The sequence below is a fragment of the Squalius cephalus genome (genome assembly GCF_949319135.1).
Source record: "Squalius cephalus genome assembly, chromosome: 5".
Lineage (NCBI taxonomy): Eukaryota > Metazoa > Chordata > Actinopteri > Cypriniformes > Leuciscidae > Squalius > Squalius cephalus.
Window position 1 is genome coordinate 36,865,338 of NC_137126.1, and position 17,163 is coordinate 36,882,500.

General features: G+C 37.5%; 2 protein-coding genes across 4 annotated transcripts in view; one reads left to right on the forward strand and one right to left on the reverse strand.

Annotated features, from left to right (window-relative positions):
• Positions 1–15,829, reverse strand: part of mpdu1a (mannose-P-dolichol utilization defect 1a) — a 26,849-nt gene extending 11,020 nt beyond the window's left edge. The window contains exons 1-8 of one of the 3 annotated variants that reach the window (XM_079871057.1): positions 15,483–15,829; positions 15,171–15,236; positions 14,704–14,836; positions 14,485–14,570; positions 14,282–14,400; positions 14,058–14,168; positions 11,900–12,051; positions 9,936–11,102 (exon numbers count right to left, since the gene is read on the reverse strand). In XM_079871057.1, coding sequence (XP_079727183.1) covers positions 11,905–12,051; positions 14,058–14,168; positions 14,282–14,400; positions 14,485–14,570; positions 14,704–14,836; positions 15,171–15,236; positions 15,483–15,594 — 774 coding nt within the window. In that variant the 5' untranslated portion in view covers positions 15,595–15,829 and the 3' untranslated portion in view covers positions 9,936–11,102; positions 11,900–11,904. Of the gene's footprint in view, positions 1–9,935; positions 11,103–11,860; positions 12,052–14,057; positions 14,169–14,281; positions 14,401–14,484; positions 14,571–14,703; positions 14,837–15,170; positions 15,237–15,482 lie in introns of those variants that run through there. The other 2 variants (XR_013821233.1, XM_079871056.1) reach the window with 2 other exon arrangements.
• On the forward strand, positions 29–2,381 carry sox19a (SRY-box transcription factor 19a). Its single transcript, XM_079871055.1, has 2 exons — positions 29–999; positions 1,109–2,381. The coding sequence occupies exons 1-2, from the start codon at positions 353–355 to the stop codon at positions 1,353–1,355; spliced, it is 894 nt and encodes a 297-aa protein (XP_079727181.1). The 5' UTR covers positions 29–352; the 3' UTR covers positions 1,356–2,381.
• Positions 15,830–17,163: the final 1,334 nt, after the last annotated feature.

Consider the following 17,163-nt stretch of genomic DNA (forward strand, 5'->3'; position numbering starts at 1 on the left):
TGTGGAGAGAAAGAAAGCAGCTGGAGGCGGACAGTGATGAAATTCTATTATCACTCAAGCACTGAAAGAGTCGCAGGCAGGACGCACAGTGAGTTCAGCTCGGACCTGTTTCACTTTTAAGACAAACTAACGTCACTTCAGAACTTGTTGATTGTCTTTAGCCGTTTACAAACACTTCTCGCTATAGTTACCAGTCAGTTCGCTCTCGTCTTTTGGACTTAGGCTACTTGTCCATGAAATAGGCGCTTAAACGTTTAGCTTCGCGGACACCGAACGTCATTTGATTTGATTTAAAGTCATTTAGCAGTTTACGGTGATACTTACGTATCACCACTAAACTCTGTGGTCAGTCATGTACAGCATGCTGGAACACGATATGAAGTCCGCCGTGCCACCGACGCACCAGAGCGCGCAGGGAATGACCCAGCTGAACGGTGGAGTGACTCACGGATCCGGCAAACCGACTGTCAACAGCCAACAACAACAGGGTGGCGATCCTATGGACAAAGTTAAAAGGCCAATGAACGCGTTTATGGTCTGGTCTCGGGGTCAGAGGCGCAAAATGGCACAGGAGAACCCCAAAATGCACAACTCTGAGATCAGCAAGCGCCTGGGCGCCGAGTGGAAGCTGCTGACGGACGCGGAGAAACGGCCGTTCATCGACGAGGCCAAGCGGCTTCGCGCACTGCACATGAAGGAATACCCAGATTATAAATACAAACCCCGCCGTAAAACAAAACCCGTGCTGAAGAAGGACAACCCGGCTGCTAAGTATCCCCTATCAGCCGGCAACTTACTGGCGGCAGCCGCGGCTCAGGGGTCAGGTGGAAGCCCGCGGATGGACAGCTACGGCTGGGGTCACACAGGTGGCTATGCTGGCATGCAGACGGACGCTCTGGGTTACAGTCAGCAGCTTCACCGCTATGATCTGTCCGCCCTGCAGTATCCATCCGCCATGGCCACAGCACAGTCTTACATGAATAGTGCCAACTCCTACACGTAAGTTTATAATTATTCCAACAGGTGTTTATGTGTGCACTTCAATAACATGCTCACTAAATCAAATATTTGTGTAGTCTTTAACACTTTTTCTTTGATTTCTCTCCAGCCCCATGTCTTACAGCAGCACTCCACAGCAGCCCAGCCCGGTCATGTCCATGGTGAAACCGGACCAGGTGTCTCACTCTCCCACCGGAGCCCACAGCCATCAGAGGGGTCCTTTACAAGGAGACCTGAGGGACATGATTAGCATGTATATCCCTGGTGGAGACACCACAGACAGTGGAGCACAGAGAGGCTATTCCAATATCCAACAGCATTACCTCACCGGTACAGCACCTCTCACTCACATCTGATCAGGAAACTGTCATTACCTTCCTGTTTCAGCTCTGCATGGAGGGCCAGCAGTGTCGGTTGTAGATGCGTGAACATTAACTTGATATGTAAAAAAGGATGAGGGTGTGTGGACACATGGTCGAACTGGATATCCCAAGGCAGCTGGACTTCTGGCCTTGTTGAAGTGCCTCAGAATATTGTGTGGAGTGTGTGTCGCCCCTTTCTATCACGTTTTTTTAAGGTCCATGTCTGTTTTCTGCATAGCGTTCGATGATTATGTCATTGAGGCCTGGTGCACTGTTGATGGAATTGCTTATAGTAGTAACACGGCACATTTTTTTTCTGTAATCGACTGGCCGTTGTTTTTAATCAATCAGCTGACTGGTTGATTACTGCTTATCATTTGCATAGTAAACCAGCTAGTTTAATATGACTGTCACTGACTACTGACTTTAAAGGGCTGTAATTGCTAAATAGGGAAAGAAGGGAACTGAGCACACATTCCCTCAGTCGCTGCTTGTCTCGATGATCTAAACACCTCAAAATGAATCTCCCGAGTTTTACTTTTAAGCTTTCATGCCACAAGACTTTGTAACATTGTGCTGCTCTTCATTGTTTAGGTAATGCAAAAATATGAAATGCACAACGGTTTAGACATTTTTGTTAGAGTAGATACATTTATGCCCAGAGCTTCGACAGATTTTTGTTGCATTAAAAAGTGAAAATGAAATAGAGATCCTGCTTAGAGGGATTTGACTGTATTTTCTATTAAAAAAAAAAAGAACAATTAATTCTCAACTCATTTGAGAAATAGAACTTTGTGAATAGAAGTGTTGTGTGTATAAAAGGGAGTCAAAACGTTTTGAATAATGTTCATTAAAAACGAAAACTTTATGAGCTTGTTAAAAGACTGTTTGACTAAGAATGTATTGTGAAATGTTTTTTTTTTAAGCCCTTATAGTAAGGGTTAATAATCTTGTATGTGACTTGACAACCTTGATAGAAAAACAACAAAAAAAATTAATAAAGTATTTTATTATTTTTGTACACTTGTCTTTCTTTGTTGTCATTATATTCAAATATGAACACCCGACTATTTGTCTTAATGTACACTGAAGTGCACAATAATGTCATACTCAGGTAAACTGTATTTCAGCATATAAACAATAATTTTGATAGAATGTTTGTTGCAACAAACATCTTGAGATATGAAAACCTTCGGAAATAACTTCTCTCAAAATAAGAATTTTCTAAACGTAACAGATTTGATGCAACAGGCCCCAGACAAGTCCAACAAGTGAAGCTGCAAGTTAGTTAAAACATGGCACTTGTGATTAGCATTTCAACCTGTTCTTTTCCACTTGCACACATTTTACAAATTCAATTCAAACACAAGATTGTGACGTTCATAAGTACTAAACGCTGGAAAGAAAGTAAGCCTCACGTTTGTTTAATGATAACATGGCAGGTGTTGCTCTCCTATGGCGCCACAACCTACACACTTTCACGCATTAGACGATAATGTGATAAGTGCAAGACAGCCCAGCCCAAACACATCGGCCTTTATTGCGAAATTACTGAAACGAGCTTTTTCCAACGATTAATCAAAACTCATATGGACCCACTTTATAAGGCTGCCTGCCCATTTAAATGCGACCAGACTCGTTTAATTCATCGTTAATACGATAGCGGGCTTATGGTCCAGACATTAACGCATTTAAGTCGATATGACTAATATTATAATTAGCTAAAGCGCACCAAATGAAGCAAGAAAAGAGAACAATGAGTGCAGAAGACACTGATTTTGGGAGGGACGGGGTCTTAATTTTGGCGAGTGCTGAGGGGACATCTGACCTCCGTCACCTAACCCCGAGAAGAAAGTGGACATCGATTAAAACTGATAAAAGTTAGGAGGATCAAAACACAGAGGTCGGAAGAATATCCCTCCCTTTCTCTCGTTTTTTTTTTTTTTTTCCTTCTTCTTCTTTTTTTTTTTTTTCATACTTTGCCCGCTTTTTCCAGGAGAGAAAGTGAGTGGCTGTCCGGCCCGTAATTGGCCGTTTCGGAGTCTCATTGTCCTGCGCTTTTGAGCACGCAGGTGCGCGCAGTAAAAGCGCGCGGTTCTCAGCGCCTCTTATGCTCGCCTTTGTTCTCCTTTCTCTCGCTCTCCTACCGGGCAGAAAATTAGCGTTGCATTGAGTGCCTCGTCTCCCCTCTCTCAGCAGTCCCGAGCTTAACCCGCTCGCTGCTCCCCGCTATTCTCATGGTAATGGTGCAGTCAGGACCGGCTAATCGGGGGTGGAGGGGAGGGGAGGAATGGGGGGAGATGCCAAGGAAGAGTTTTGAAAGGGGGATGGGAGTTAGAAACACTCACGCATATGACGACAAATATAGTCCGCCGGACCCATAAATGCTATAGCAGGAAGCTGTACAGAGAAGGAAGACGTCTATAAAGTCAATACAACTGTTTCAAATACTTTTAAAACGCAGAATATCTATTGAAAAAATTGTTTGGCTCCGATGACGTCATGCTTCTCCTTTTTTTTTTTTTTTTGTCAAACTGAAAAAGTTATTCAAAAATGCTATAAAAATGCAATCAATACAAAATAAGTTGGATACATATTTATTTATTTTGTATACATACTCTATCATGAATATGTAATTTAAAATTAAAATAGTTTTTTTCTGTAAAAATACAGGTGTAGGTGGCTATAGGTGGTGTGTTCGGAGAAAAGGTCTAGATAGGCCTACTGAAATTCTTTAAAAATTATATTTATTATTTCAGTAATGCAATTTTGATTTAAAATATTACTAACATTTAACATTTTTGTCTGCCAATTTGCCAAATCAAGGTCAGTGTGGCATGACCAATATACAGGAAGCCATTTTGTTGTCACGTGACAAGGAATAGAAAACACAAAGGACCTTTTTAGGGGTCGCTCACATATCGCGTCTTTTGCGCGCGCAAGTTCGTTATTTCAAATGTAGCCGCGCGGTATGCGCGCTCATAATGGAAGCGACGCGGTCGCGGTGCGACGCGCTCGTTTTTTCCAAGCGCGTCCGCGCCGCATCGAGATAAAAACATCTCAACTTTTCAGAATGCCGCAAGCGCACCGCAGGTCACGTGACAAGAACCAAGCTTAGCAACGACAGACGCCTCCGGAGCGCAACCACCCGAGCGCTTTGGAAAAAAGGAGAACGCGGCGCGCCTAGCGTTTTCGACGCGTTTTTAGGCGCGATATGTGAGCGGCCCCTTAACCTGTTCATAAAAGTATTTTATGCAAGATATTTCGACCTTTTCATAAAAGTGTAGGTTTTGTTCAGGTAAAATTAAGTAACTATAAGCAAACAACTTGAAAATTCATAATTTGTACACACACACAAAAAAAAACTTTTATTAATCTTAAAAATATGAAAATATTTTTAAAATGAATGATTAATATGTACAATCAATTATAGCACAAAGAAACAATTTATTACGTTTAGCCTACTTTTTACTTGATGGTTCAACAGTCTTATTTAAGATTTAATGTATTTAAAAGATTTAATGTATTATATGTTCTATATTGTGAAGATCAGTACTGGTATGTCACTATAGGGAAAGGGTGGGAGATACATTAAGCCATGTAGAATATCATCCAATCGTGTAAGATTTGTTTTGATATTAACATCTTATTTTCAGAATTAATCAGTTGGCAAACTCCAAAACTGAGTGAGCATTGTGCTTGTGTGTGTGTGTGTGTGTGCGTGTGTGTGTGTGTGTGTGTGTGTGTGTGTGTGTGTGTGTGCGCGTGTGTGTGGGGGTTCATTTGAAGGGGGAGCCAGATTTTCTTGTTGAAAGCATAAAATCTCCTAGCAACAAACAGAGGCTTCCACAGGTTGTTCCCAAAGCAACAGCAATCCCCCAAACTAACCCCAAAACTCAACCCCACACCCACCAGAGAGAGAGAGAGAGAGAGAGAGAGAGAGAGAGAGAGAGAGAGAGAGAGAGAGAGAGAGAGAGAGAGAGAGAGAGAGAGAGAGAGAGAGAGAGAGAGAGAGAGAGAGTAAGGAGCAGATTCCACAATTTTAGTTGAACATTGAAATGCCCATGGACTCACTCAGACAATTTGAGAAACTTTTCATGCACATTAGACTATTAATTTATCCAATAAGTTCACAAATTGGTTTGATAATATCTTAATTTAATCATGGTTTAAATATACGCTGGCAGTCAAAAGTTAGGAATAATTTTTCTAATGTTTTTGAAAGAAGTCTCTTATGCTCGCCAAGGCTGCATGTATTTGGAAAAAATACAGACAGTAATATTGTGAATTATTATTACAATTTGAAATAACTGTTTTATATTTGAACATTTTTCATTTTAACAGCCATTACTATAATTCAGTGTCAAATGATCCTTCAGAAATCATTTTAATATGCTGTTTTGATGCTCAAGATACATTTCTTATTATTATCAATGTTGAAAACAGTTGAGCTGCTTAATATTTGTGTGGAAACTGTGATACATTACCAAGTTGTTTGAACCATTTAAAAAAAAATAGAAATCAATACTTCTATTCAACGAGGATGCATTAAATTGCAACAGTATAGACATTTATAATGTAATAATTTATATTTCAAATGAATGGTGTTCTTTTGAACTTTCTATTCACCAAAAACTCCTGAAAAAAATGTATCACGATTTCCACAAAAATATTCAGCAGCAATTTCATCATTGATGATAATAATAATAAGAACCATTTTAAAATGTAATAATATTTCACAATATTACTGTTTTTACCATATCAAATAAATTCAGCCTTAGTGAGCATAAGATAGCCTACTTTAAACATTAAACACTAAAAAAAACTTAATTCTTCCAAACATTAACCATCAATATATAACTCTTTAATTTCTGAAGAATCATGAATATAACAAAAAATAAACACAGTAGCTGCGAAAACTGGCTTCAAAGATTGATTTTATATCAGTTTCCTCTGAATCTGAGCAATGTTGAGTCAATCCGTCTGTAGGACAGCTCATAGTCTAAGAGACTTTTCACAAATTGTGGTTTGCCTTTTGCAAAATACGTTTACTATGGTTTATGTTTTTTTCAGAATAATAAATATTCAGCATGATAAAGTTACCAGATAAAGTTTTTAACCAGGCAGTAAGAATCTAAGTTTGGCTCTAATGCTTGTTTTGAGGCTCGATGGGACAGGGTTGCTATGCTCCAGTTCAGAGCTACAAACAGAGCAGGACCAACTGCATACTTATGCACTGCTGCTTGAATGCCACCTAGAACATTATTATGGTTGACTTACATGCTCAAAAAAAAAAAAGCGAGAGAGAAGAAGAGCAGGTTTGTCTGTACAGAAGTCAGATTGAGGTGTGGTGCTCGTTCGTGGGAGAGTGATATAACAAACGTTTGCCACCCAATCGTGCAAGAAAAATGAGCCCGATGACTGACGAAAAAACGAACGAGCAGAATATCGTCACAATTGTCTTAACTAACGTCATACAGCGCACCTACTGTTAGTGAGTCACCAGAAACATGTCAATTATTTGAGCATCAATCATCAGTTAAGATCTATTATCAGCTAACCTTTTTCCATATATTGACATTTATAGAACTACAATATTCTTAAAATAGATCAACACAAACTACGTGTGACACATTGTTTCTTCTATTCAGTAAATCTGAATCAATCTTGACTTCAATAGGCAGTGACTTTCTTCAGATATCATCATTTGAGATGCCCGATATATTGGTACAATATCAGATATTATTGGAAATTGAAAATTCCGTTTTTCATACTGTAACGTTGCATAACGTTGCAATGCCTAAATTCACTTGCAAAATGATTGGTGTTAGCTGTTATGGCGCTTTTCCACTACACAGTACCAGCTCACCTCGACTCTGTTTGGTTTTCCACTGTGTAAAAGTTGTACCTGTTTCCAGGTACTTTTTTTCGTACCACCTCCGGCGAGGTTCTGAGCGAGCTGAGGCGATGCTAAAGTGTGACGTGAAAACACGGCAGACTGCTGATTGGTCAGAGAGAATCGTCACTATTCACTGCGTCATCATTGCAGGCGCCAGACGGAGTATCCTGAATAAAAAACAGCAAAAACAAAAACAAAAACATCCAAAAACAGCATACACTCGATTTCATCCATTGTCCCGTGTCTGTGTGTGTCTCACGTAGAAGATTAAAGGGATACTCCACTTTTTTTGGAAATAGGCTCATTTTACAACTCATTTTTTCAGTAACCAGACAGTTTCTGGTCTCATTGACTTCCATAGTATATTTTTTTTCCTACTATGGAAGTCAATGAGACCAGAAACTGTCTGGTTACTGATATTCTTCTAAATATCAGAAACTCGGCTGAATGGATTCGAAAACGGTAAAACTCAACTGTTTAACTCTGGGGGAGTTGTAAAATGAGCCTATTTCCAAAAAAAGTGGAGTATCCCTTTAAGTCACGGCAGTTTCCTGCGGCGTTGCTATGACGACCAGGTACTATTGTGGAGGTACTATCTGCAATGGAAAACGGAGCGAAAAGCGAGCCGAGCCGAGCTGAGGCGAGGCGAGTCGAGTTGAGCTGGTATTGGTAATGGAAAAGTGCCATTAGTGTTTTCTATTTACTTTATTTAGACACAATTGTATAAAACTTTAAAATCAGCCAAAGGCCCGTTCACACCAAGCACGATAACTATAGCTGCGTCCCAATTAAAAATCTGCATCCTTCGAAGGCCGATTGAGTCACAACTGCACGACGAAGACTGTCCCAATTCCTTCAAATGCGGCCTCGAAACGCGTCCTTTGTTTCCCGGTCAATGAAGGATACAACAGATGGATCCTTCATGGCCTAGTCTACCCCAGAATTCATTGCACGCTGATAACGACAGTATTTTTTTTTTTTTTGAGAAATTGCGGGATTAATCTTTAAAATGTAAGTATTAGGTTTCAACTTACTCGAATATCTAATGATACAAAAAAAAACAATAACTTTGAAGCGGTTCAAATGTTGACATAACTTACTAAAATGCCGTTTTATATAGCTTATACTCTTTATTATGTACATAAATGGACCAAGGTGAACAAATTTAGACAGTTCGTGAACCCTGTTTTGTTTTCAGACAGTAGGAAAACATTGCAGTGGCTAAGCGACAAGAACAATCCTCTCTGATGTAAGAGCTTGAGCACTTAAAATGGCAGACGACAAAATGAAAAATTCGAACATTATTTCTCTGTATTTAAAAATCGCAAAGAAGAAATATTATAAAACACTATGAAATGGCATACTGGCAGGTGATAAAAGTGTTTCGGTTTAATAAAGAGAGAGTTTAATAAAGCACCACACACACAGTATATATGTGGATGAACGTGTCTGCTAAAGTTTTAACAACTAAAGCTGCTTGATAAACTGGATTTCAGTTCTATTACTGAGTTCTACCCAACTTTCAAGTATGAAAACACATTCCTTTCACTAATTTTATGTGAATCCAACCTGACGGGAAAAAATTCAAGAACCATTGCAGGTATGATGGGTGACAGGTGATCTTTTAACACCTTTCGATTTCTATCTTTCTTTAACTTGCTCACTCTCGCACACACTTTGTCTGACCATGTAAACAATAGTAATTTCATTTTTTTGAGTCAGGGTATTATTTTTGGTAAGCACATTATTTGCCAACATCTTTGTGAGCTCACAGGAGAAACTGAGGAGAAGGAGAGTGTTTTGACATGCTGCACTGAACTGCAGAAGGATTACAACACTCAGATTGGAGTATTGATCCACTGCAGCTGCTCTTGCATGGTGGATGAAGAGAGATAGAGAGGAAGACAAGAGAGAGAGAGAGAGAGAGAGAGAGAGAGAGAGAGAGAGAGAGAGAGAGAGAGAGAGAGAGAGAGAGAGAGAGAGAGAGAGAGAAACACATAGCAATGCTTAAGTCTTGCAATCTGATTTCTGAAATAGTGTATTTACACTTTACTCAAAATGACTGCATCAACATGGAGCACTTTTGGCCATGTGGACCAAGAAACTAAACTTTTCAACAATTTTTACACCCTCACTGGATCATTATAATTGTCTACTAAAAATGTTTAACAGTGCATATATATACACATCACAGGGGAATTTTTCTTAAAGTCATGAACATTTCAACCACAGCCATATCTGACATGATTCATTTTTTTTAAATGAATTGTTTTTAAATGATTGTTAGAATAAAATGGCTGACTCCTTTAAGCCTAATTTCAAAGCTAGTATATTTTATAATTTTGCAAAAGATGTCAAAATTACAGCTTGAAAATTATGCATAATAATTTGCACATCATGTCTCTTATCCATGCTTTTCTCTCATACTTTTGTCTTCTTTGGTAAACATGTATTATAACTTTTGAAAAAACTTTATTGTGGCGCAAAATTGCTGGTCATGATGGAAATATGACACCACATCTGAGAGACATAATCATAATTGGGGTAAAAAATGTTTTATATAAAATCAGTTCAATTTTAAATCGATGTATTTAGCAAATTTTTATAGGGTACAATAGATTTATTTATAGATTTTCTATAGGGTCTGGGACAAAGGTAAAACAATAAAATGTATTAATGAAAAGCGTTTTAATGTAGCAAAAAATAAATGCAAAAAGACATGGCAAAAGTTCCAAAGACAATGAATTGAAATCTGTTCATTGTAATAATAAAAAATATAAATAAAAATCAACCCCGGCACAAAAAAAAAGTGCCTGAAACACCCCTACCTAAATGAGGTTTACTTCATCTGCACTCATTCATAATTTTTAATCGTTCATGTTTGTCCAAATCTCAGAACACCGTGAATGACTATCTACAGTCGGATCTGTATCATCAGCCACCAGCCACTCGAGTGCGGCCCACACAGATGGAAATACTCACCAAACACTATGAGCACATTCTTAAGATATACGGAAGAATTGCATCAATGGGCTGCTTATCAGACACAACCAAACAACACGCATCAAAGTGATCCGATAATACAGACACAATCAAAATCTCTAAAAACATATGTAAAAAGTATAAGTTAATCACTTTGTTTTCAACATAACTCTTTCAAGTCCTCTCACACAAACATACACGATTCTTTCAGACCCTCATGGGCAGGGCAAACAAACACACGCACGGTGTGGCGTTTCCACACAGACACACAGATTAGATCATTATGATGGTAGATTGAGGTCTGTCAGACAGGTAGATAAGGAGCGAATCACACGCATGCACAGACGCTTTATGACTCATGTTTCAGCGAGTTTTCATTGCTCCGGAAACACACACAGCCCCGCAGAGAAGACCTCCCACAAAGCAGACAGAGCCAAGACTACACAACCAGACCCAACAAACAAACCACACCGCAGCATCAACACAGCGCCTAAGCAACACCCGGGGACATGCCGTCTGTCATTTCAATACCTTTAAACTACTTGTTGACTTCACTACTAATCCCCAAGATACTTTCACCCAACATGAGTAAAAAAACTGATTATGTAAAAGGAAAAAAGTAGCTTTAACAACATTAGAAACATCCTTTATTACAGAAAAAGATGTCTGAATATGTGCAGAGTATAGCATAACACTTAATGTTGAAAAATGAAATGAAATCACATCCTGAGACTTTGAAAATACAAACATTTCATGAGACATTGGATGATTCACAACCTCTTTTTCCAGGAGTGCAAATGCACAATCTGAGATGTAAATCCAAGTGAGAATATACCTGACCAAGTGACAGAAAAACAGATCTGAAAAAATAAAAAACAACATATATTTACTGTACTGGAGAATGTATGAAGAGCAGAAACTCAATAATACGCCATAGAAGAGTAAAAACTACTCTTCTGCCACCTAGTGGTGCCTTTTTGCAATCTTCACAAGCACACGAGTTCATTACTACTGCCACACAGAGGCTGACTTGAAAAGCATTCAAATTTTCTCATCTTTAAACAAAATGCTAAATGAGTCCTATTTTTAGCTTCATTAAAAAAATTTTTTGGTTTGGTTTGTAATTGGTTGGTATCACTTTGTAACAGAGATGGATCAGATGACCTTATTCATCTATTCATGGCATTGACAATTAACTGAAGTGCAGCATTTGCCCAAGCAAATGAATATAGTTTGATTAGTACTGTTCACATGTAAGCCAAATATTAAGATTTTGCAAAATTAACCTAATTTGTTTGAGGTTTGTGGTTTATAATAAAGCCATTACTAAACACATACAATTAATTTGATTACCATCAGAAAGGGGTTCTATAGTCTTGATAGTCCGGGCAGCTGAAACACTCTTTCCTTTGCCACACAACTCATTCAATAAATGGAATTGTGATCTCTTTGGTAACAAAAAATTAAACTGGACTTCACTATGCACTAGCAGGTTTTGACATGCATATGATATTGCTATGACAAGAGGTTTAATGGAGATAAAACAATTAGATTTCACAATGATTTGTGGAGACATTAGGTGAATTAGCGCTCCAAAACATACTGTACTATAGGGGACACTAGGATACATTCTGCATACAAGAAGAGTTTATTTTACCTCTTTTATTCAGCCTTGTCTTTCTGCACTTGCCCTTCTTTCTCACGGTTTGTCATGCATTTATTCCAGTACATCAGGACCTGTAAAAGCATCAGCCCACTGCCGCAACAGGCCAGTGCATGCATCTGACTTGACATAGATAGGCCTGTGTCCTTTAGAGAGAGAGAGAGAGAGAGAGAGAGATAGAGAGAGAGAGTGATTAAAAAAGTGAAAAAGAGATATTACAATTATAATGGGTAATATTAACATATACTAATGTGTGAATATTTAAATAAGTACATTTATTTTCTGTATAGGGGCCATTTCTTAAGGTCTTGGCTTAAAAAGCTATCAAACATTTTTACTATTATTGCCCAGAAAAAAAGGCACTGATCATTAAACACTGATCTTTTGTGACAACATGCTCAAATACCAGCCCATGTTGTTAGCATTAGGCATTAGCATTAGTTGTTAGCATTAGGTTTTCTGAGTTGCAATGGAAAGTAAGTAGTGACAGATATTTTTCTTACTTATTGTGATGTCCATATTGAAATGTACTATCAAAAAATTTGTAAAAAAAAAAAAAAAAAATTTAGGGTGAAATACTATTCTATCTGAAGAATAGTATTTCATATTATTAGAATAGTATTTCATCGGCTGAATGATTGAAGAAGTCCAGAGTACATATGTTACCAGAGAGAGGTATGTGATTAAGTAATAATATTTTAATAAAAAATTACAATGTCAAAAGGGTTTTTTTTAAACATTTGCATGGATGAATTGTTCACAATAAGATCTAAAATATGCATTTTAAAAAAATCAATAAGGTGATTTTTACTTTCATGCCGACTATAGACAGTAAAACAGCCACATTTTTGCAAAAGAAAAAAAAAAGGAAAAAAAATCATGTACAATAACAGACATTTTTGGTTTTGGTCAATACATATCATTATTAATCAACTGCACAAATGTTTAGAATTTTATAATATATATAAAAAATATTTTTTTAATTATCATTTTAAATTGAATAAAATTGACAGCTTGCCTGACCTGACATTAAATTACTCTAATTATGAGAAATCTACCTTCATTATATTGTTGACCACTATTTTAATGTATGCCGGTGTGTTTTTATTGTATTCACTTGTTCACACAACTCTCTCCGAAAAAAAGGTACAAAAGCTGTCACTGTGGCGGTACCTTTTCAAAAGGTACACCTTTGTACCTAAAGAGTGAATATTAGTCCCTCAAAGGTACATATTGGTACCAAAAGTGTACATATTAGTTCCAAAAGTGTACATATTAGTACCTAAATGGTTCATATTAGTACTGTCCCAGTGACAGCTTTTGTACCTTTTTTTCTGAGAGTGAACAGACATAGCAAAAATACTATGGCATTCAATTTTTTGTTAGTAGGACAGAATTCACAAAATTATAATTTAAAAGGAGTTTCAGGTATTTTACTTTTGAGAGCCAACATATAAATCCACTGCTAGAGAAAACATATTTCTCACAAGCATTTGTGTAATAGGACATTTAACTCAAAACCACAGTTATTAAGATATAGACCTTGAAACAATATCCATGTGTGACAACCAACCTTAGTCTCCATAACATTACAATTTGTGCCCTAAACGAGTGTGTGTGTGTGTGTGTGTGTGTGTGTGTGTGTGTGTGTGTGTGAGAGAGAGAGAGAGAGAGAGAGAGAGAGAGAGAGAGAGAGAGAGAGAGAGAGAGAGAGAGAGAGAGAGAGAGAGTGTGTGTGTGTGTGTGTGTGTGTGTGTGTGTGTGTGTGTGTGTGTGTGTGTGTGTGTGTGTGTGTGTGTGTGTGTGTGTGTGTGTGTGTGTGTGTGTGTGTGTGTGTGTGTGTGTGTCCTGGTAAACCCCACATTATGGGGACAAAATCCTTGTACTAGTGGGGATATGTTTTGGTCCCCATGAGGAGAACAGCTTATAAATGATCCTAAGTGATGTCTTTTGAAAATTAGAAAATGCAGAAGTTTTCTGTGATGAGTGGGTATAGGGGTAGGGTTAGTGTAAGAGGATAGAATATACAGTTTGTACAGTATAAAAAGTCATTATGTCTATGGAATGTCCCCGTAAAACATGACAACACAACACAAGTGTGTGTGTGTGAGTGTGTGTGTGTGTGTGTGTGTGTGTGTGTGTGTGTGTGCACCTGCAGGGAACTGAAGATACGCCCCAGAGAGCCGAGAAAGGCCAGGAAAACTGAGAGTGCAGACAGCTGTCCTGTGTGTCCACATTTATAGTTACTGCCTGCCTGGAAGAACTGAACACACACAACATAAAATACAAAAAAAATTGTTTATTTGTTTTTTATAAAGAAAATTAGAAAAGATTTTATAAAGATCCTTTTTTTGGGGGGGGGGGGTCCTGACTCACCCTTCCAGCAATAACCAACAGCACATTCCACTCATGCAGGGTCCAAACCACTGACACAGGGGTCAAAGGTGAGGCCAGGAGGAACATAAAGCTACAGTATAGAGCAAGAAAATATATACCTGCATGAAAAACCCAAAGAAACATTAGATTAGGAAAAAGGAATTCTTTTTCTCTCCATATGGTTTAAGCCTTCTGTTTCTAACCTTTTATGGTTTTCCCTCGGTAGTGCTGGATGAGCAAAGCCAGGACAGCAATCTGGATCAATGCAAACAAACTTTCCCCCCAGGCTCTGCACACAGACAGACACACACACACACACAAACACACGCACTCATGTCTTAACATGACTGCATACACAGTTAGCACAATCTTCTCTACACCGTATATGTTAGCGTTTGACATTAATGCAAAAGCTGTTTTACCCAATGGGAAAGTTCTGAGTGTAGCAGAAAGCTGCACGAGTAGAGATGGCCAACAGCTCCAGAAAAATAGATGTCAGACACAGTCCATTAGAACTTCCAGACCAAAGAATTTTCCAGATCTGAGGCAGTGGAGCTGTGGAAAGAAATTAAAATGTTATTTTATTTATATTTTGAATAATTTTTTTTTACATTTTCTGTTTTCATTTTAGTTTTAATAATTTGTTGTTTTTTTTTGTAATTGTAGTAGTTTTTGTCAATATGTTTTTCAATATATATACATAAATTGTTTTGATTTAGTCTTAGTTAACTTTAATAACCCTAGGAAGAAGCAGATACACACATACTATAAAACAGTGTCAAGCGATAGAGAAGAGAAAATATGAAGTTATAATAATATAATAATATCATTATTACAGCTCTGGAGGATATGAATATGCAGTACTGATGTCAAATAGACTACTACTTACCAATAACAATTCCCATCAAAATCAATATTCCCATAGTCTGTTTCATGATAATCTTCAGGCAAGGTACTAGAGAACAATACACAGTGCACAGTTAATAAATATAGTGTCTACAGGCCAAACATACACTGGACACTGAAATTCTGTCAGTGAAACACATTAAATATCATTACAACAAGTCATCTGTCATGCTGTATTATGTTAACTAAAAAGCTACCCATTATAAAAGAATTTGTTAAGTATATTGTTTAAGACATGTTTGGATTAATTCACTAAAATTTTCACACGTTTATTCGAGATAAAGCTGTCTCTCACCGTGCAAAAAGTTGAAGTAAATGAAAAAGTGGTCATAACATTTTTCTGGCATGAAGAAAGTTAGCAAAAATTCTTTCAACGAAGGCATCGTCCCTTGGTCAGACGTGTCCATAGTTCATGTATTCCTGTCGGTTGTCGTTTATCGTATCCAAACCCAAATCTTCAGAACGGAGAATAATCAGTGAATTAACATTGACAGATTCCTCTTCACATGGCTAAACTAAATAGCCGTCTAACATTCGATACGTTACTTTTTTGTCGTCTTTTTGTAACGTCTAAGCAAATCTTTTTTTTAACCAGTGACCATTCATAACAAAAGTCTTGGTAAAATCCACCAAAACTGCCTCTCTAGTTTGACGGCAAAGCAAGCCTCACCAATGATCTGTAAGTTTTAGAGGGGCGTGCATGTCTCTGGATTTAGACTAACTTGTGTTTTTAACGCTCCCGAATGGAGAGCCCTTTCCTAGAAGTGTTTTAATGCAACTTAATAACCAAAGCCTGTTCAGTTCACAATCGAAACGTTTTTGTATTTCCACATTTCTATGCTTTTATCAACAGAGCCAGCGGCACTGAAATATGTGTTCATACAGGGGGCGCTCGCGGCTCATTGCTCTTGTTCCTGCCATAGAAACATATGGTAAAAAAAAGTAAGAGCAGTTTCCTCATAGACAGTAAAATAAAAAGTTTGCTAGAATGAGAAACCCGGAAATGTGAAAAGGGTCACTATTCCCTATTGTGAATGTCAACTTTTACACGAATGATACTTTAAAAAAAAAAAAAGATATTAGATGCAATTATTTTGTACATTCTGTAAAAAAAAAGGCCCCTTACCTGCGCATTTTGGCCACTGTTAAACAGCTATTTTAGAAAAGTTTCCATTTATTCCCCTAAAATAATACACAAGGCAAGAATCGTGCCTATGCTAAAAATGTAATCCGTAAATTTATCGTAATGGAGATGTTTATGTTTGGCTTGTGTTGCCTGTCATATGAACTTTTTATGATGCTGATTTATTAATACAACATTTATTTTTATTTTTATTTTATTTTTTAATTTTTGTTTTGTCTTAAAACCTGTTTCAATGATTTGTGTATTCTCACAAATTTCATTTGGTGATTTTTGGTGCATGCATATTACAGGTTTTGTATTTATTATTGCTTACACACAATTTCTGAAATGGCACACAAGCCACAAAACATGCACACAGCATGCAAAACATCACATATCTTTTGCAAAAGCAAATACTTCATCCAAAACTATTTTACAGTAACTCTTCTAAGAAAAATTGTTTTTGTACAGTAGCCTAATTCTACACACAAACCATCAAATGGTTAGCCATAAACACGTCACACTACACACGGATGTGAAAAATGTAAAACACTATCTTGTCATTCTTGTGTCTTTTGCTTGTTCAGTGTGCACAGCAGTTTGTCACACATACAAGTATGTGCACAAATACACTGTATATACAGTATGTATGCACAATTTATTAATTTTGCAGTCACTGAACTGCACTGAATCAACACTGAACTGACCTGAGCTGAAAAATTACACTATTAGCTGTTAAAACTGCTTTAAAGCAGAATTTGAATTTGTTATTATATTGTGAAGCCACTTTGAAACAATATATATCGTATAAAGCGCTATAGAAATAGAGGTGACTTGACTTGCATGCATGTAT

Coding starts and splice junctions, on each gene's coding strand:
- sox19a (XM_079871055.1), top strand. CDS start 353: ATGTACAGCATGCTGGAACACGATATGAAGTCCGCCGTGCCACCGACG. Junction 1,000..1,108: donor AATAGTGCCAACTCCTACAC/GTAAGTTTATAA, acceptor ATTTCTCTCCAG/CCCCATGTCTTACAGCAGCA.